At 42.3% G+C, this 21,948-nt stretch overlaps 1 protein-coding gene across 1 annotated transcript in view; it reads left to right on the forward strand.

Moving 5' to 3' along the window:
• The window catches only part of ZFAT (zinc finger and AT-hook domain containing), a 233,994-nt gene that overhangs the window by 195,976 nt on the left and 16,070 nt on the right, over positions 1 to 21,948 (forward strand). Inside the window, exon 13 of the mRNA XM_063451038.1 lies at positions 4,636 to 4,754. Coding sequence (XP_063307108.1) covers positions 4,636 to 4,754 — 119 coding nt within the window. The remainder of the gene's footprint in view (positions 1 to 4,635; positions 4,755 to 21,948) is intronic.

Raw genomic sequence — 21,948 nt, forward strand, 5'->3', positions numbered from 1 at the left:
AGTAAATTGTATGTTAGCGCTATATTGCAGATGCTTTTTACATTTCTAAATGTCATTGAATCAATATGTCTTATGGTTTTCGTGACATTTAAGTACATAGAAGGTTACCTGCCTTTCATGAACATTAGCGCATTTCAGCTAATCTGAGAAGCGTATTAAACCTTATCTGTCTTTTCCCTCATTTCAAGTAATTGTCAGGCTCACGGAAATAGTTATAGGGTGTATTCAAACAAGAAAATTCATTGTACAAGACTATACGGATACAGATTGGTGTATTTGCCATCGAACACTGTCATTTTCTACTCATTATATGCTCTGTAACTGAATCTGCACAAAGAGATATAATACTGACAAATAGAAATGCTTCGTGAACAACACAGTTGATGGTTCACTCGGCAACAAACTGATGAGATAACTAGGTTTTTAGAAAAAAATAACCTTCGTGTGTTCCCGTTTATCTACTAACTTGAAGGCCATTCAACCAACAAAAAGCTTGAATGAGACATGTACTCAAACGAACCACTGTGAGACAATAACGGTTAACTCCCAATGGTTGCATTCGACAATGCTTTCATAATTACCTATTGTCTACACTTCATTACAATGATCAGCTATGATTTGACTTAAAAAAAAATAATTACACAGCCTTTTAGAAAATTGAAGTATTTGAATACCGTACACTGAATGTATTCATGTGAAAATGTGATTGTTCTATTAGTGAAATTATAAATTTAAAAAGTAAAATACCCATAAAAAACAGAATTGACTCCCTTAATTTTTATTTTTATTATTGTTATTATTATCATTTATATATCGACAACATATTCTGTAGCGCTTTAACAATTATAAAAAACGAATAGTGGCAGGTGAAATAGTGAGCTGGAACTTCACCCAGGAAGATGGTGAGCTTTCGTGAAGAGGCGTGTTTTCAGTTAGTTTACTAATCCTGGATTTAGAGCAGTATTCTAAAGGAGGATCACTGTACACATCATTAGAGGACCAGTTCCTCTGTTACCACAACTACTGTGTAGTTTAAAAAAAGACCTGGGCAAATTAATACTGCTGCACACAGAGCAGCACTGGCAGAGCAGCACTGGCGTTACTGTGATAGTCAACATGGTCCCTACTGCCCACTAGTGGGCGCTTTGGGATATCAGGTGGGCGGTGGCAGGTTCTGCAGAAAATGCCCAGTGGGCCTAGATGGCTGTGGACCAAGGCCGGCAGGGGAGATCCTTTAATCTCCCCTGCTGGCCCATGCAGAGCCAGCCTTGCTGTATGCTGTCTCGGGCTGGTGAGGAGATCAAAGAACTCCCTCAACATCCCGCTGGCACTTAGTTTGAGGGAAGAACCTGTGAGTCTCTGTTTTCCTCCCGTGAGCAGGCTGGTTGGAGCATTGCTTCGTGTTACCATGGCAACGCTCTGATACAGTGCTGTGCTCGCAGGAGGACAGGTGAGTCAGCCTGCAGCCGGAGGAGCTGCAGGCTAAAGTCAACATGCCACCACTGGACCACCAGGGCTTGCAGCATTATGTCCCCCCCTTCCTGGTAAAAGGTAAGAAGAAGGGAGGGGAAGACATTAAGATAGATTTTCACATCTACACACAGCATAGACCCTATGCATCCTTCACACACAAACAGACACTGCCAACCTCTCGCACACATTGCCCCCCTCACACACACACACACACACACATGCACTGCCCCCTCACACACACACACACACACACAATACACCCTTCACACACACACACAGCACCTCACAGACACACATAGAAAAAAAGAAGAGTAGAAAATAGAAAAAACATTGATAAATTTAAGTACATATTTAAAACAAAACAAAAAACTGCTTTCTAAAAAAAAAAAATTTGGAAAAAAATCGCACTTGCGCTATAGAATAGAACTGCAGCCGTGGTGGGCGGTAAGGAAATTTTACCATCAACAAAGATGCAAAAGTGGGTGGTAGGTATTAAAAGGTTGACTACCCCTGCTGTATAGGCTGTATAGATTATAGGTTGTGGGCACATTCTGGCTCCTATTCTGGCTTAGGGCCGTATGGCAAATTATTGTATGAGTGTCTAATATGGAGAGTACGGTTAGAAGGGACTCATCAACTCGACTGGGTCTAGGATAACCCCTAATTAACAAGCATTACCATACCAAACATAGATATCAGCCCACAAAGTATATAAGTACATACAATGTAACCTTTAATAAGATATCTAGTAATCCATAAACACAGTGTAAATATCTTAAATGATTTATGTAGGTTTAATCATAAAAATCTCAACTACAGAAAAGCAAGAGAATATATGTTTGAACCAATCAAAATTAAATAAGTAATTGAATGAGAAATTTCAAAGATTTCCTAAACTATAGGAAAATCACTCTTCTACAGTGTAGGTGTGATACTAGGAGTATAGATAGAACAGAAGATTGATATATGAAAGTATGAATAGTAATAGTATCTTATCCGAAAGAAAACATGTAACAGTGTGTCTACAGAATATCACTTTTCTAGATATGAAGGACAGAAGGGAAAAGTCCACTAAACATTATTAAAAAAAAATGGGGTATCAAAATTAGTGTCCCATTCCTAGGTTTGAAGGACAGAAGGGGAAAGTCCACTAAACAATTAATTCATAGTCTATATAAGAAAGGGGAAAAGACGAAGCCTTAAAAAGTCCTAAAATAATGCTCCTTGGAGAGCATCCATCTAAATGCCCACATCCACTTGTTAGAAATTGTGTGAGGAGTGATGATGATGATTAAACCATAAACATATAAAAAAAAAAATATATATATATATATATAGTGAAAAAAATAAATCAAAATTGGTGTCAAATGAGTGCCTCAGTCCTAGGTTGACAGCAGGGGGATGTTCTATTCTACACCCCTAGAATCACACCTACACTGTGCTAGAGTGATTTTTATACAATTTAGGATTTCTTTGCAATTTCTCATTCAATTTAATTTTGATTGGTTCAATATTCTCTTGCTTTTTGGTAGTTGATATTTTTATGAGTAAAGGGAGACAAGTGGTTCTGACCTAGAGATCAGTTGTCAGATCCAGAGTCTCAGAGCCAGAACCAGTGATTTCCTATAAATTCCACTATAAAAGAGTATACAATATGGGGGTCGGAGCCTGACAGCCACGCTGACTGGTCGCTCATCTTGTGAGCTCCATGCTACAAAGCCTCTAAACAGATCTATTTGCAACTTTCAGCACAGACTCAATCAGGGGACCTACCCCGGAGACGAGATGTATCCTATACCGTTGCCTTTGCTGAGTTTCCTACCGAGATCGGGGGCTCCCACAGGCAGCAGAAGGCCTACTCACAGTGGACGTGAGGTAGGGCGGCCGATCCCTCTGTTGCTGTTCTAAAATATACCAGAGGTCTTGCCTCCACTCGCACCCCCCCTGCCTGTGAGAGATATCCCGGCACCTCTTGCCTGTGCTATTCCAGCAAAACCTGCACAACTTACCATACAGAACCCTCAGCGTCCAGTGGACAAGATGGCAGACGCCACGTGTACACCAGCAGCTCGGGACCTGCAACTCCATTTCATGTCCAAACTGGATGAGCTACTTGGCAACTTCTGGAATTCACTTATCCTACACCTAAGTGTTCCTCGTACAGTACCAGCAGTGCCACCCATGCAGCAGACCACCCAGCACTACGCGCCTCCTGGGCGACGCTCGGACACAGCACTGAAGGTAAAGAAGAAGACACAGGCGCTTTAGAGAGCGCCATGGCGCAGAAAGCTCGGTTCGGCCAGGGTACTCCCTCTTCCTTGGTCACAGCCTGGGCAGGGACAGGCCCTCGGAGGGCCACTTTCACTCATGTGCACAAATGTTTTAGCAAAGGTCCTCCAGTCCAAGTCCTGCTGGGAAACCGTGCTGGGATTCACGAGTTTGCTGTGATGTGGCCTGAGGCAGAAGGTCCTCAGACATGTGGGACTCTGGATACCAGTGCGGTAACCTGTATGTGCAGGATGTAGGCTGACATATACCTCCTATACTTATCAACACTGCAGTGCAAGCGTTTCATTGCTATGTTAAGTAGTACCTTAACCAAAGCTAACATAATTTTACTCAATAGCATGTTTCCTGTCTCATAAACCTGTTTTTCTCCTCTTACGACCTCTTATGCAGTCAGTAGGTTTGACATCTGTTGACAATACTTTTGATCCCTCGCCACTGACATACCTATTATGCTTGTTTCCTTTACTTAAAAAAAAATAAATAATGTGCAGTACTATTGTATGCCATGATAAGAATTGTTTCTCATGACTATTGAGGCTTGTCTCTGCTATTGTGGCTTTGCGGGCCTGATTTGTACATCGATGCATAGAAAAATAAAGAATTAAAAAAATAAATTATACAATATTTTATTTGCTTAAATAATTGCATAAATAATTGACCTTAATCTTTGGCTTTGTGCATTTGCCTGAACTCCACATAGGAGACATTGTTTTTTGTTCTTAGGACTACATGCTTTTATTCCATGATTAATTATCTTTTTGTTTCTTATTGCACACAGCAATATTCTTGTCCACTTTAATTGAGTGATTCACATACATGTAACAGTTACTAATTGAGAACATTTGATGTTTATTGTTTACCTCTACTATGTAGGTGGCATAAAGTGTCCTGTGTGCAGTTTTGTCTATAGTACAAAATGGGAATTTAACAGACATCTCAAGAACAAACATGGCCTTAAATTGGTTGAAAATGATGGAGACTCCAAGTGGGAGGTAAGTGTTCCAATTACATAATAGTGGTTTAAAACCCTCAATCCCCAGTTTCTCCTTCACCCCCAATTCATGAAACTAATTTCTGAGCTGGTTCTTTGTACAGTTAATTATTTGTTTTTTAAAAGCCTCTCCATTACCGAACTGATTCTTTAAAATGGCTTAATCTGAACACCAGGGCATTCACCTCTGTTCCAGATGTGTCTGTGACACCAGAGGTTAGATCTCAAAATGATACCGGAGAAACTGACGGAAGCCAAGCACAGAGAGATGGACACAGGTTTCTTCAGGAAGGAAGAGATTCTTTATTGGATCACCGATCGGGACTCAGAGGGACTAATGTCACCAAAATACAGCAAGTTCTGAGCCCCGGACAATAGTGCAGGCTCCTTATATAGGCACATAACTCCTCCCATATTAAGCTCCACCCGCACATTCTCTTGACCAATCAAATACAAATAAGAATTAACTTCCTGCTTGACCGCATGGCTTGTCCAGCACAATGGAGGAAGGGAATACTACATCCTGTATTCTTGCACATGCTCCGTACACTACTGATCGTATCTTGCCTCGTGCAACCAACTGATCGATACGTCAGCATATGCACGTACACATGCCACGTGGTAATCTCGGCCTACTAAATTAATTTTTACCGAGATTCCACCACATTCCCCCCTTTGATGCCTCTTGATATTTCACAATTACTTGAGGCATCACTTAACCTTAGTTTGCATACACCGCAAGTTACCTTGAATCAGACCAGACTTATCTTATGATGTGAATCTTCAACACTCATCTTCCTGCATTGGTTCTCCCTGATCTAGAGCCTTATATTTATAAATTGCCATTATCTGTGCAGCAGCCTTCCTCTCTGCTATATTTTCTATCAGGCTTTGCACAGACCTAACTACTAAGGGTATAAGACACGGCAGGAGTAGACACAACATTAAAATTAGTAGGACTCCACCTACCACTGCCTTAAGCCCTCCAAACCACTCATACCAGCTACCAAACCACCTACTTGGATTATACCCTTTCCATACCTGAGTAGGCACATGCGCTAGTTTAACCATATGGCTAGTAAGCTCAGCTATTGCTTGCCCTTCGTCATCTATTTGAAGACAGCAATTGCTCAGGTTAAACTTCCCACATACACCTCCCTCTACTGCCAATAGGTAATCCAAGGCTAATCTATTTTGGTATACTGCTGTCCTCATCCTGGTATTATGCTTCGCTAGAAGATTGAGCGCTTGTGATGTCTCGTTAGTAATGATCTCAACCACTGCCTGTAATCTTATAATACGGTTGAGCATATAAATTGGGGTTCTATAACCAAAGGTACCATCCTCTGCCCACGTGGCTGGCCCATAGTAATCTATAATACGCTGGGGAGGCCATTCATTATCTTCCCAGGCGCCTATCTCTATGGGTCCCCTTTTCTTCCTATGATGCACATCATACACTTTAACACCTAAAGTCTCACCTGTTTCAATAGGTAACAAGAAGAAGGATGGTTTGAGCATACCCAACACACATGCCCCTTCCCAGTCCTGTGGCAACTCCGAATAGGCTTTCTTACCACAGATCCAGTACAAATTTGCTAGGGCTCTCCAGTTAGATGTGATGGATAAATCAAACCATACATCCTTTAAATTGGCGTATCTAGCAAACGGGTTAGATGGTTCTGAGACATTTGAAGCCGACCACCAAGTTGTATTCTTTGTATCATCATCATAAGCTTTTTGCCCTAGACAAGTTAATTCTCCTACAGAAGTATTATACATCATTCCTTTCCTTGCTATGCAAACATAACCTATGATGGAGATCTTTAATCTCCACTCAGATTTACCTCTAACACTCATATGATAATCGGCTTGTGTAGATATTAATTGGTCAACTGCCTCAGAACCGGACATTACCTCCTTTGCTTCCCAAGGCCATTGGTCTCCCATGTTAGTACCTCCACACACATAGCAGTTGGTAACATTAAGACTACCGGCAATACTTTCAGCTAAATCAATGAACAGGTTTTTAGCATTATGGGGGATCTTATTATCTATGCTCATCTCTTCATAAAAGGAATGGTATACTTGATGAGTTTGGGAGGATACCGTATCAGTCTCTATCCCTATAAACAATACTGTCCCAGGATCTAAACCCGTCCCATATATTTGAAACCCAAATAAATTACCATATTTATCTAAGAACTTGTCGGGGTTATTTATAAGTATATGGACTGGATTGCATTCCATAGACTTACAAATATGGGCTGGTAGGCAACTTAGTCACAATCATGTCCTTGTCTACTGTCTGTCCCCAAGTTGCCCACCCCACACAAGACCAATATGGGCAAAAGTTATAATCTCTATTTGGGCATCTAGGACTCACATATTTATTTTTACTACTGGGACAAATATATTTATCATTAGACCCATACGTCCTCTCCCATCTAAGATCCCCATATACATTCCACGGCTTTCTACCACTTGATATCGCCTTACACGCATCAAATAGCAGAACACCCGAAGAATGTACGGATTCTAATACCGTCTTATTAATTAGGGTCCCCTGAGGATCTCCATTCCTGAGAGTCAACCAAATTGTACGAGGTTGATACTCTGGACTGAAGCACTTAGGTTCTCCTACTCCTAAATGGCACACACTAAATTCTATATTTAAGTTTCTACATCTTGATACATCTCCTTTACACTCGTATTGCGAATGCCAAATTAGGGTTTGGGAAATATGGTTACCTGTTCTTGTAGTCTTAATGCATACCTCACAGCTAGGAGTGTCGGTACCTCTACCTTCCTGAATATAAAAATACACATATAAAAACATTATCAGAAACACATCTTTCGTCGTCATCCTCAGTCTTCGTCCGTGCGAAGGCACCTCAGCTTCCAGGATGTAAGGGCTGCAGGGAATGGAGTTCTGCTCGTTTTCACAGGGGTCCCTTCGAGACTTTTCCTGGCTTATACACTCGTTGGTGAGCGGACAGGCTTTATTATGGCCTTCTCACTCACTTACCAAATCTCTGAAACAATAAAATTTGTAATCCACAAGGTTCCTCGTCACTCCGACTGAGTCGTGCGCTTTAACCGGATCTTGCAGGGATTCTCTGGATCTGCTGTAGCTTGCCAAGAATCGACTGCTGCTGGTTTAACCCTGGAGTGATGTATCCACGGAGTCACTTCGGCTACTTTTATCGCTGTAGGGGTAGACAAAAGAACAACATAAGGACCTCTCCACTTGGGCCCTAACGGTACATTATTCCACTCTTTAATCCACACTTGGTCTCCTGGGTGGTAACTATGAACTGGGGGATAAATATTCACAGGTAATCTATCTTGTACCCATTTCTGTACCTCCTCCATAGTCTTACCCAACTCTACAACCTGCTGCCGGGTAATTCCTTCTCCCAACTGACTCAAATCCCCCCTTAAGTTACCAAGTACGGGAGGTGGTCGCCCATACATGATTTCAAAAGGAGAGAGGCCCATCCTTCTGGTAGGTGTACTGCGGATTCGCAATAGAGCTATGGGCAAGAGAACGTTCCACTTAAGTTGGGTTTCCTGACACATTTTAGCCAACTGATTCTTAATAGTTCTATTCATTCTCTCTACCTTACCAGAACTCTGGGGTCTATATGCCGTATGAAGCCTCCACTTTATACCAAGCATATGAGTCAGTTGTTGTAGGCACTGATGAACAAAAGCTGGACCATTGTCCGATCCTATAGAGCAGGGTAGTCCATATCGGGGTATTATTTCTCGTAGCAGGAATCTCACAACTTCTCCTGCTTTCTCTGTACGTGTAGGACATGCTTCTACCCAGCCTGAATAGGTACACACAACTACCAGCAGGTAGCGATGTCCACCAGATTTAGGCATCACTGTATAGTCAATTTGTAAATCGGACATGGGGAGTCCCCCCATAAACTGGACTCCTGGTGGCTTTACTGGTCCTTGCCTTGCATTATTCTTAGCACACGTTACACATCTTCGTACAATGGCCTGAGTCAAGTTGGACAATCTTGGTATGTAGAAATGTTTTCTGAGAGATTCTTCTGTGCTGTCTCTCCCAGAATGTGTCCCGTTGTGATAGTTTTGGACAATTTCTACCGCTAGTGATGCTGGAATGACTATTCTTCCATCCTCTAACTGATACCATTTGTTCTCCAAATACTTTCCAGGTTCAGTCTTTAACCACTCCTCTTCTTGAGCTGTATAAACTGGAGTCCATTGAGACAGTGGAGTTGGTATAAGAGCAGCTATATGCCCCACATACTCTTGTCTTCCCGATTCAGCGGCACGCTTAGCTGTACTGTCTGCCATCCGATTTCCTTTGGTTACATCACCATCTCCTCTCAGATGCGCTCGACAATGTATAATACCGACTTCTTTCGGCTCCCACACTGCTTCCAATAGTTGTAGGATTTCAGCTGCGTACTTGATTTCTTTGCCTTCTGAATTCAATAGTCCTCTTTCTTTATACAAAGCTCCGTGGGCATGAGTGGTTAAAAACGCATACTTGGAGTCCGTGTAGATGTTCACTCTTAAACCTTCAGCCAATTGTAACGCTCGTGTCAGTGCTATCAATTCTGCCTTTTGTGCTGATGTTCCTTTTGCCAGTGGCCGAGCTTCTATCACCTTGTCTATCGTTGTTACTGCATATCCTGCATAGCGGATCCCTTCTTTCACATAACTACTGCCGTCGGTGTAATATTGAACATCGGGGTTCTGGATGGGAAAATCACGAAGATCTGGTCTACTTGAAAATACTTCATCCATTACTTCCAAACAATCATGTTGACTTTCAGTAGATTGTGGCAAAAGGGTAGCTGGATTTAAGGTATTAACAGTCTCTAAATGCACTCTTGGGTTTTCACACAACATGACTTGATACTTGGTCATACGGCTGTTACTAAACCAATCATTTCCTTTGTAATCCAACAACGTCTGTACTGCATGTGGGACTCGTACATAAAGTTCTTGACCCAAAGTGAGTTTATCGGCTTCAGCTACTAACAGGGCGGCTGCAGCTACGGCTCTTAGACAAGGTGGAAGTCCGCTGGCCACTGCATCCAGTTGCTTAGACATGTAGGCAACAGGTCTTTGCCATGATCCCAAGTACTGTGTCAATACTCCCACAGCCATTCTTCTTTGCTCATGTACATACAGGTAGAATGGTCGTGTGTGATCAGGTAGACCTAATGCTGGGGCACTCATCAAAGCCTTCTTCACATCTTCAAATGCCGTTTGCTGTTCTTGAGTCCATAAGAAGGGGTCGTGCTCTGTACCCTTGATAGCTGCATACAGAGGTTTTGCCAGTATCGCGTAGCTGGGAATCCATATCCTACAGAAGCCTGCTGCCCCCAAGAATTCTCGCACTTGCCTTCTATTCTTGGGTATCGGTATTTGGCACACAACTTCTTTTCTCTCTGGCCCCATAATTCTTTGACCTTCAGAGATATGGAATCCCAGATATTTGACAGTTGGCAAACACAACTGAGCCTTCTTTCTAGACACCTTGTATCCTGCCTTCCAGAGAATGTGTAGTAGATCGTGCGTTGCTTGCTGACATATTTCCTTTGTAACTGCTGCTATCAACAAGTCATCTACATATTGTAACAATACACACTCTCCTGGGATGGACTCGAAATCCAATAAATCTTGACTTAGAGCTGACCCAAATAGGGTAGGTGAATTTTTAAACCCTTGGGGCAGTCTTGTCCAGGTCATTTGGCGTTTTGAGCCCGTTACAGCGTTTTCCCATTGGAAAGCGAAGATACATTGACTTTCTGCGGCAATTCGGAGGCAAAAGAAGGCATCTTTGAGGTCTAGGACTGTAAAGTAAGTAGCCCCGCCCGGAATTAAAGCAAGCAGGTTATATGGATTGGGCACAACTGGATGTATACTAACAACCGCATCATTGACTGCTCTCAAGTCCTGTACAGGTCGATACTCATCTGTACCGGGCTTTTGAACAGGCAGCAATGGGGTGTTCCAGGGGGAAGTACAGAATTTTAGGATACCATACCGTATGAACTTATCCAGATAAGATTGGATGTTCTTCTTAGCCTTCTGCGGGATGTGATATTGTCTTAGGCTTACTGGATAAACCCCAAGTTTTAGTTCGATTTTAATAGGTGGAATATTGCGGGCCAGTCCTGGTGGGTTGTTCTCTGCCCAAACTCCTGGTATATTGAATAAGGATTCATCACTCCTAGGGTTTTGGCTAGTCAACGCTGTATAAAGTCGCCACTCTTCTTCCTTTGGTACGGATAATGTCATAATACCTGAAGGTCCATTAAACTTTAAGGATGTTGTTCCATTTGGTAGGAACGTAATCTGCGCTTGTAACTTAGACAGCATATCACGTCCCAGCAATTGGACTGGACATTCAGGCATATAAAGGAATTGATGTTTTACTACGTGGCCTCCCAATGTACAGAGTCGACTTTTAAGAACCGGTTTTGCAGCACTTCTTCCAGTTGCTCCTATTACAGTAATAGTTCTTCCAGATGGAGGAGCAACTAGGTCAGTCACCACCGAATGTTCAGCACCAGTGTCTATCATGAACGCACTCCTTTTTCCCCCTATTGATACATCGACCATAGGCTCCGCTCGACCAAGGGGGATGGAGCCCGGTCGGTATCAATAGTCCTCCATGACCGTGTCAGACAATCCTACAAAGTCCCTACCTTCTCTATCGCGGGACCTTTGCGCTGCTGGATAATACCTATCTTCCCTTACACTTCCTCTGTTCCCATTACTCCCTCTATTACCATTGCTCCCTCCGGGGCCTCCTCTACCTCTCGCTCTGCCTCTAAAGTTTCCATAACCTGTCCTAGGTCTGTCTCTCTCATACTGTTCCCTTCGTGGACACTCACTTCTCCAATGCCCTTCTTCCCTACAGTATGCGCACTGATTTCTACTCAGAGGTTCCTCATTCCACTTACTATCGCCTCTATCTGGGCCCCGTCTATCTACGCCTGCGATCGCTACCGCTAGCATATCTGCCTTTCTACGCATCTTGCGCTCTTCCTCTTTCTTTGTCTCTGTTTCCCTGTTCATATATACTTTATTTGCTACCTCCATTAATTGGGTAATGGACATTCCTGCAAACCCTTCTAACTTTTGTAGCTTGCACTTAATATCTCCGTAAGCTTGGCTGACAAAGGCGGAGTTTACCATTCGGGAATTATCAGCGTCTTCCGGATTAAAGGGGGTATACAAGCGGTATGCCTCCAATAATCGGTCATAAAAGACACTGGGCGCTTCATCACTTTTCTGAATCACCTCAACTGTCTTCGACATATTAATAGCTTTCTTCCCTCCGGCTTTCATGCCAGCAATTATAGCGTCTCTATAGGCTTTGAGTTGGACCATATCTGCGCCATTAACATTCCAGTCGGGATCGGTGTTAGGATAATGTGTTGCGGCCCATGCTGCCGGATTGGCTTGATTTAAAGCACGGGCTCTATCCTCTAGCGCTTTAATGGCCGCTTGGTTAATCCTTGTCCTTTCCTCATTATTGAACAATGTCATTAATAACTGCTGGCAATCAGCCCATGTCGGATTATGTGTCTGAACTATCGAGGTGAACAGATCGGTCATAGCTTGTGGTTTCTCAGTGTACGAGGAATTGTGGGTCTTCCAATTCAAGAGATCGGTTGTCGTGAACGGGACATATACGAAGACTGGGTCAGCATGTGCCATTTGACCTGCGGCATCGAGATAGGCTGACCCAGGATTCAGACGAAGAGGCATCTGATAATGTCTAAGTTGTTGGGTACCGGTCAGTTGTCGGGTTAGTATAGGGCTACGTGGAGGGGCGTCAGTTATGGGTTCCAGTCGGGGGGAAATAAGGCATGAGGATGTGGGAGCTTGATTTTGGGAAAAGCTAGTAAATAGAATACTCCCAGCCGAGCTAGAAGAAGCTTGACCGGAAGTTTGAAGTGGCGCCAAATCAGGATATTCAGATCTAACGGGGGTTGGTTCTGGTTCCGGAAGGGGAGGTTTAATACGGGGGGGGTGGATTCTGTACTAGAGGAGGAAGCGGAAGTGGATGAGGGCAATGAGGGGAGGGGTATAGAACTTCCTGCACTCGCGTCACCTCTTCCTATAGGGAAGTAAGGGGGCGGCAAAGGGATCTTGGACTCAGGGGGCGTGTCCAAAATGGGCCTAACCACAGTCCTAGTGGACAAACAAGTCCTGGCCACCATGAGGCGACATTGCTCCTCGTGGCATATCTGAATCCATTTTGGCGAGTCGTTTACGGCCTGTCTCCAACAATCAATATATGGAAACTGTCCGTAAAGTTCAGGCCTACCTGACACAGCCACGTGTACACGCTGTATCAGGGTTGGATCCAAACTACCACGTGGTGGCCATGCCGCAACCAAAATAGGCCACTCCCTAGTGCACAAATTGACCAAACGTACAGGAGACATTTTAACCCCAAAATCACATGTTTTAAATCCCTTTTTAAAATGCTTTACCATACAACCTAAGGGATCCAAAATCGTTGACTCCGACGTGCCCATACTTATCAATGGGACGTCGTTGACAACGAATACTATGCACGCGTTCTATTCAACAGTCACACCCGTTTCCTCTGGCAACAGCACCACGTGGTACGGTTACCAAGTGAAACGTACACAATAACACAATAAACACTCAGGGAATTCCCGTACACACACAGCTGTTACACCAGTCACTAAATAATCAATATTATGCCCTTTGGCGAAACTATACAGTCACCCACGCTATAATTCTCTATATACGAATTACCCGTCTATAACACACCCCAGTAACATCGTCTTTTACAAATAGCGGTTTCAGTACGGTTAGCATAGGTCAAAGCACAATTTAAGGTCACAATACAATTATTAGTGGTTATGGTGTTAAACATGCAATGGACGACAATGATTAGTACTTATATACAGTGTCAGTAAATATACAGGGTTATGGTACCGTGCACTATGATACAGCAACACACTATTAACACTCTCGCTAGACGGCTGAGCTCGCGCTATCTAACAAGATATACACTTTACTAACAATCTTTAACACATTTACAATCCCAACTAAACTATTGGCCAGTACCTTGAATGGACTACCTAAAACTATCTACATCCGTTTTGGTTAGCCACACTGCCCAAGCACCACATATAGCGAACTAGAGGGCGGAATTTACAACAGCACCCTTTTAGTCTATTTACTCTATCAAAAATCTAGTGGGTTCCAAATTTACACGCCTTCCCACTTAGCCAAGATAGGTTGAGATCTAGCGAACCGAATTTACACAGACGCCGCTTAGTCTCCCGGTCCCTCCGACCTAGCGAACAAAATATACACCCTAGAACGCTAGTCTAGACAAGACACCGGTGTCCGGCTAGGGCTATTTACACCAGAACCCCGCCTGACTCCAAACCAAATCAAACGGTCTTACTAAAGAGCGTTCGATTGAGCGGTGCGCCTTCGCTCCTTCCCTCCGACAGAGGGGGCAGATTCCATACACAGATTTAAACCCCTTTTGGGCCTACCGCACAATCGGTATACCCCTAGTGGGTCTGCCGTCTAAAACAGCAGTTGTCTTACCTCCTCGTTCCTGAACCTGAGTTCACACTCATCGACGGGGACACCCCAGCACTTCTTACGTAGAGGCCGATGATCTCCTGGACAACAGACCAGTGGCGCCGAGACGAAGGGAGGTCCACGCAGAAGTTCAGGGGTGCAGCCGTAGAGAACGTGGGCAAAGATAGACCGTCTCACGCCTCTGCCTCTCAGCTACCGTTGAACGATGAGCTTCCCGGCCAATGCACCAAATGATACCGGAGAAACTGACGGAAGCCAAGCACAGAGAGATGGACACAGGTTTCTTCAGGAAGGAAGAGATTCTTTATTGGATCACCGATCGGGACTCAGAGGGACTAATGTCACCAAAATACAGCAAGTTCTGAGCCCCGGACAATAGTGCAGGCTCCTTATATAGGCACATAACTCCTCCCATATTAAGCTCCACCCGCACATTCTCTTGACCAATCAAATACAAATAAGAATTAACTTCCTGCTTGACCGCATGGCTTGTCCAGCACAATGGAGGAGGGGAATACTACATCCTGTATTCTTGCACATGCTCCGTACACTACTGATTGTATCTTGCCTCGTGCAACCAACTGATCGATACGTCAGCATATGCACGTACACATGCCACGTGGTAATCTCGGCCTACTAAATTTATTTTTACCGAGATTCCACCACAAAAACATTAAGAATTAAGTAGTAGGAGGAAGTATGTGACCATACTAACAACTAGAGAGCAGCTAATGTAGATTTTCGGTGGCTCATATTGTTTGTGACGATGATGAAATCATGATGGTACTGAACAGATGGTTTCCGTAAATTGTAAAAAGCCTGCTGGGAGTTGACAGGAGGTTCCTGAAGCATGACAGAAGGGTGGAGTAAGCATTACTTGGGGCATGCCCTTTCTACGTCCATTAAGGTTGAGTTTTCTTTGTCGCTTCCATGTCTTTCATTGAAGACACAGACAAGAACATTCTAGTTTGTCAGAACGTGCAGTGGAGAAGTCCTTCACTGTGTAGTATCTACTTTGTAACAAGAAAGTGAGGAGCGGAGCAGAGGTTTTCGACTTGGAACATCAGACCCCAGAAAGCACATGCTCCACATACAACTGCAGGTTAAAATATAGCAGTTCAGCCAACTATTCTGAAGTTATTCCGGAGAGCAGCTAATGAGTCTACCGTCCCCATGTTCAGTGTCCAACGTCAAGTATTTGCTCTCTTGCTCTTACTGAGACCATGGACAGTATAGCGTTGTGTCACCACGTTCTTTGGATGAAGGAAATCTGTTCCCTGGCTTCATAATATCAATTCTGTGCAAACGTTACCTCTGGGTGTATTCTCTATGCAAAGCCTGCGATTGCAACACTGATGGATTCATGGTGACAATTGTGACGTTGAAATGATGCGAGGAGGACTTCTCCCGGCGCTGGATTCGTGGTAAGATTGAATCTATATAATATGGATTTTTAATTAGATAAAACAGGAGTACAAGATCAATAGTGCCTTAGATAAAAACACAAGATTATAGTAGCCCTTAGAGGACAGAAGAGACTAATTAGAAATATTCTTCGTCTCTGATTTTATTTTATTTATTTGCATCATAGCTGTTTTGACCTAAATTGCAATACACCAAACCCCGCAAATGTACACCTTACCTCTCCCTATTCACTGAATAAGCCCCTGCTTAAGAAGAATCAGAAGATAAAGGATGCTTTCGTCGTTGTTATTCCGTCTTGTGCTGTTCAAGTATGCAGCAGTGTTATCCATTCCAGCTCACTTCACTCAGAACACATTGTATAATGTAACACGTAGCAACAAAGTAGGTGAGTGTCAGACAGTCTGAATGGAACATTGCAAATGAAAATCATCCCGGCTACATTATTTAACTGTCTTATTAATTGATAGAAGTTGATTATTGGCAGACAAAAGCCTCTGGAAGTTAAATTGAAGTTGCTATCTAAAAAACATGTAATCATTTTCTTTCAGCCATCTCCTTATATATGTCTAGGTTTTTCATTTTGATCTGTCTAATACCCGACATCACGGTAAATCCTCAAATCAAATTTAGTGTGTTGCTTAAGTGGCATTGGCACAGAGCGTAGCTAAGCTACTGGCGTTGCTGTGATGAATGTATGCACTGTCAGGTCCTTGTCAGATAAGCCGCAATCCCTCCCATGTAAGCACAATCTAATACTGATGATTAATGGGAGAACATTGTTAGCTGCAAAAGGTACATCAACAATGGTTTGTGTCTCGGATTTAATATAATGCCATTCTTTCTCAATCAGGGGTGCACATCAATCCTCCGCAATTACCCAGCACGTTTTCCGTATCAGTCAAGTTAGGAACCGTTACCCATGAGAAATTTCATTCACTCGTCATTTAAGAATTCTTCTCCCTATTGAATTAAAAAAAAAAAAAACATCAAACTGTAATTATTCTTAACTGTTCTAGAGCGTTGTTTTAATATTATGTTTAGATCAATATTATCAACGTTGCTCCTCTACAAGTGCTGTAGGACTGCTCTTTCCAATCACCCTCAGCCAGCCTCTGTGAAAACGGACATTTCTGGGCGAGTTGAAATGAGGTTGATTTTTTTTTTTTTGGTCTATTTTTTTTGCTTTATACCTCTTTCCATTTGAAAGCAGCCACATCATTTTCAGGGCCAGTTGAAAGAGTTTTAACCCCTTAAGGACACATGACATGTCTGACACGTCATGATTCCCTTTTATTCCAGAAGTTTGGTCCTTAAGGGGTTAAACAACCCCAAACTTTAGACCTCCTTCAGTTGTGAGGTATGGAAGTGAAAAGACGTGGTTGAATAGTGGCAAATCCTGAGATAATAAAAGAGCCATGCTGCCTATGCGTTTAGCCCTATGAAATGTCTGTTTCATGCTCATAAAAGCTTTACAATAACTTTGCAAGACAATGTAATGAAACATTCATGCTCCCTTGTTTTGGGGTGACGTTCTCTCATGTCCCTTCAGAAGATAGCTATCATAAATAAAAACCTGGGATGCTGTGGCAGTGTTTATCGCAATGGATTAGGAATTCAGTAGTTATATCACATTTTATATATATTTACAGGACGTGGCAAGTTGGAATCACGGATTAAGTGAAAGATATTGTTTTGATAACATTTTGAGAAACTTGAACCTCTTTAAAAAGAAAAAACATGAAGAAGGTGTTCATTTTCAAATCCTAATATTCTTCCACTCCTTTCTCACAGCTAATAATTCATTTCCTTAACCATACAATACTCTGCATTTAAAGGATGTGACAGAGCCAGCTCCAATCGCACTAACAAGTGGCTCACGACCCTTGGAAAATCCCCCTCAAAAGAGCTACTTCACACCCTTGCATCCACCTCCTTATGTCACACCCTCCAGGCAGTGGAGTACCACCCCTGAGAGCCGTTAATGCTGGCCGGGAAAGCCAGGGTTGCACCAGCAGGAGATATGTGCAAACCGCCTTGGAATCCCACCCAGGTCTGGCGGCTAGCCGGTAGACCTTTCATCAACCACCACTCCTGCACTGGGACACCTAGGAGAACATTAATTGGAGGGAAGGCAAAAGAGATCGAAGGCTAATGAAAACTCTCAAAAGTTAGGGATAGTCCCCTTCCACTGAGTGACGACTGGCACTTTCCTGACAACAGCCTGGAACTCTGCGTTGGATCGGAGGTTAGCCGCATCGTGCTGAAGCTTTAATCGACGATTACTCAGGCTACAAACCTCTGATCAAGCGAAGTTTGGACAGTTTACTATAAGGAGCGATCCCTGTCCAGGGATGCATGACTTGTAACCTGTACATGTGGGGAAAGTTATATTTTGGGGTTTATACTGTATGGCTCCCTATTGTCTGGGAGTTAAAAAAATCATATTGTTAATTAGTTCATTGCATTATATCCTAGACACAGAGACTTCAGGGAGGGGACCCTTTGTTTACTATGATGACCCCCAGTGAGAAATGTCCCTTTACGTAAGTGTGTTATTGTTTACCCCTTCACTATGTCTCAACTGGTGTTTTAGGAAAGGCTATAGTCACCTTAGCGATTACAAAAGAGTGTACAGATTGGAAAGCTCCCCCCCCCCTCTTTCAAAACAAAGCAAAGGAAGAGAAAAGCTACCAATCAACCTGGTATGTTGGAAAGGTAGAACAATGGATAGTTTGGAGATATACCTATAGATATGTCCAAAAGACAAGGTATCTAAAGATAAAGCATAGTGATATTAGAGACACTAAAGAAGTATGTATCCTAGCATAAACATTAATACACTGTAACTTTATTGGACAGACTATAGAGAGGATACAAATGACAGTGTCTAGAGAATGCTTTTAAAACCAACTAAAGAATCCCTAGTGGATGTATCTGAACGCCAAAATAGGAATTAAAGCATAGTATCAAAAAATTCCTATTGGGTAATCCACAGGGGAAGAAAAAAGAAGGTAATGAGTTAGATACCTTTGAATCTTATAGAGGTTGGACAGGTAGATAGAGGGAGACAGAGTCACACAGTATTGGAAAGGACATAAAGTGTCCGTTATACATTAGCTGCAGGATAGCTTTAAAGTATCATAGGGTAATAGGATATATGTAATGGTCTAAATAGTAGAGTGAAGGTTAAAGTACCCAATAGACCTCTAGTTCTAATCTCCTATAAACTCCCCCCAACACCTTCGTGGGTGTTCTATCCTTGGTAAGCACTGTACACTGTCCCCTTAAACTGCCGTTGCTACACTAGTCCAGCTTATAAGTTCAAATGAACAAACATAAATTTAACGAAAAAAAGGAAAAAAATAATAAAAATGGTCAATAAGGGATTCCCTCTTACATAGTGCTCAGTGAGTGCTCAGTGGGTGAGGGATCCACAGAAAGTCACCTTAGCGATTCTTTTCCAGTAATAGGGAAATATTGGCGAAAGGCGCTCAGTCGGAGTACAGGAGGTCCGTCACAAAGAATATTCAATTTAACTGATTTCTTTTATCCTTTATAAATTCTTTTTAGAAAAATCTGCTGACAGTTTGGAAGAAGTAGAAAAAAAAATAAGTGATCTTTTAATTGCTCACATTTCTTATCTAGAATAGATATGTAAACGATATTCCCCCAACAAGTAGAATAGCTCATTAAGTTAAAATTAAATTCATAGACTTCATGTAGTCTTCACTGCCTCATCACTAAATAAATCTATTGATTTATTTAAATGTTTTTGCACTTGTACTGTAGCACAATGTAATATTATCCCTGTGTTAAGTTAGTAGATAGACCCGCATAGCAAACTACAAATGAGAAATTACCAAAATAACATTATATTGTATTGCCTTAATTTTTTTCTATTGCGCCCTAAATGTAAAATCCACTTTGATGTGCTTTGAATTCCCGAAAGTTCACACTTTAGTGAATAATCCTGATTGAATGATACCTTCTACCAGCCCTGATATCCTTGTCTGCTGTCCTCATTTTGTGGTGAATTCTTTCTGGAAATCTAGAACGACAGAGTTATTCACTGGAATTCAAAGTAAATTTGGAAATTTAAGCCAAAATAGCAATTTCTAAAAATTCTCCAAATCAATTCTGTGTTCACTTTGTCTTTCAGTGACGCAAATTACAACACATACAAGTTTATTCATTCCTTATGTTTATTTAAGTTCGGATTCAAAATATTATTTTTAAAATTGGGTTTGGTAAATCAGTGGGCATTATCAACAGGGGAAACACCTCTATAAATTATATTAATATGCATCATTGTCAGGCATATATTTTGTCTTTTGGATCTGTCCTCAATATATATATATTAACCTATTTTGTACTTCTCAATTTGGTCTTCCATTTGTTTATCCCAATCTGCCAGTGTGTTGTGGGCTTCTGTGATGTCCTCCATTTTGGATTCTAGATGTGCAATGTGGGATCCTAAGCATTGTATGTTTTTTCGTTTTTCAACTATTGCTGCTTGTAGTGTCGATTTGTAGTTTGTTGGACACACTGTCCATTGAGGCTTGTAGGATAGATTGTCGGTATTTTTCTTTGCCAAATGTTGTGCCATGTTCGATCAGCTGAGTTTTTATTGTTTTGTGCTTGGAAAAGTTCTTCAGGGTAGAGCTCCTCCACTACAGCACTATTCAGTCCGGGTTCTGGCCATGCCGCCTATTTTAGCCTTATATTTGAAATTCACTTTCCGGCAATTCTCACTTCAATGAATAACCCTGCAGGTTGTCCAGTTTATTTATAGGTCAATTGAAACATATTGCGTTGAATTAGCATATTCACTGAATAAAGTTATTATATTCAGCTCATTATTATTATTAGTATCATTAATTATGACAATGAATTATCATTATCATATTCAGCAGAATTATTCATTAAAGGACCACTATAGTGCCAGGAAAACATTCATGTTTTCCTGGCACTATAGTGTCCTGAGGGTGCCCCCACCCTCAGGGATCCCCTCCCGCCGGGCTCTAGGGGTGGAAGGGGTTAAACTTACCTCTTTCTCCAGCGCCGGGCAGGGGACTCTCCTCCTTCTCAGCTGAATGCGCATGCGCGGAAAGAGCCGCACGCGCATTCAGCCAGTCTCATAGGAAAGCATTCTCAATGCTTTCCTATGGACGCTGGCGTCTTCTCACTGTGATTTTCACAGTGAGATGTGTGGAAGCGCCTCTAGCGGCTGTCAATGAGACAGCCACTAGAGGCTGGATTAACCCTAATATAAACATAGCAGTTTCTCTGAAACTGCTATGTTTATAGAAAAAGGGTTAAACCTAGCTGGACCAGGCACCCAGACCACTTCATTAAGCTGAAGTGGTCTGGGTGCCTATAGTGGTCCTTTAAAGTGTGAACTATCATAAATGAAATTCCTGAAATAACAGATTTCTTGCTCAGCTATTTTGGTGTAAGCTTTAGAATTCTCTTTGAATTCCTGGCAGTACATACTATTGTGAATACACTTGATAGAAAGTGACAAATTCACTAAAGTTTACCTTTCACCAGCACACCCATGCCAGTACTTACTGTGTCAATTCATAGATGCACTGAGGAAGACTAGAACATGCTTATAATGTTGCCTAGCTCAAAAATGCAACAAAAAGAACTGCTTAATGTTCTAAGGAGTATTGGACAATATTTTGCATTTGCAATAGTTATTGATAGACACAGCGTTAACAATCAGCAGAACTTTCCAGAATGTTATGTATCTTGCTGCCCTACGTTCATGGAGGGTCTCTCCTTTTTTGGTGGAATCAGCATCTTCTGTACGGAAGGGCTGGCAAGAGGGGCAGTTGCTAAGTGGGCTGCAAGAGCAAAGTGTGTTATGACCTACAGCCTGATGGCAACATATTTCTGGAGAAATGGGTCGGGTTGTCTACTGATAGGAAAATGGAGTATGGCGGGTTTGTTCCTTTGCTGCCTAGCACTATATGGGACAATCTTTCTTCTCCTGACCTGGCCTGATCTAGGCATACTTGTGCCTGTGGATTGTGGTATCTGAAAACAATCAGGTTACCAGACTGTGATGAGAATGTGCAGTGTTCCTGAATTTGAAACTGGACTCAATGAAAAGTTAGACAGTGCTCCTGACATTCATCACACAGACTGGTGGTAATGGCTTC

Source organism: Pelobates fuscus, chromosome 4 (genome assembly GCF_036172605.1).
Source record: "Pelobates fuscus isolate aPelFus1 chromosome 4, aPelFus1.pri, whole genome shotgun sequence".
Taxonomy (NCBI): Eukaryota; Metazoa; Chordata; class Amphibia; order Anura; family Pelobatidae; genus Pelobates; species Pelobates fuscus.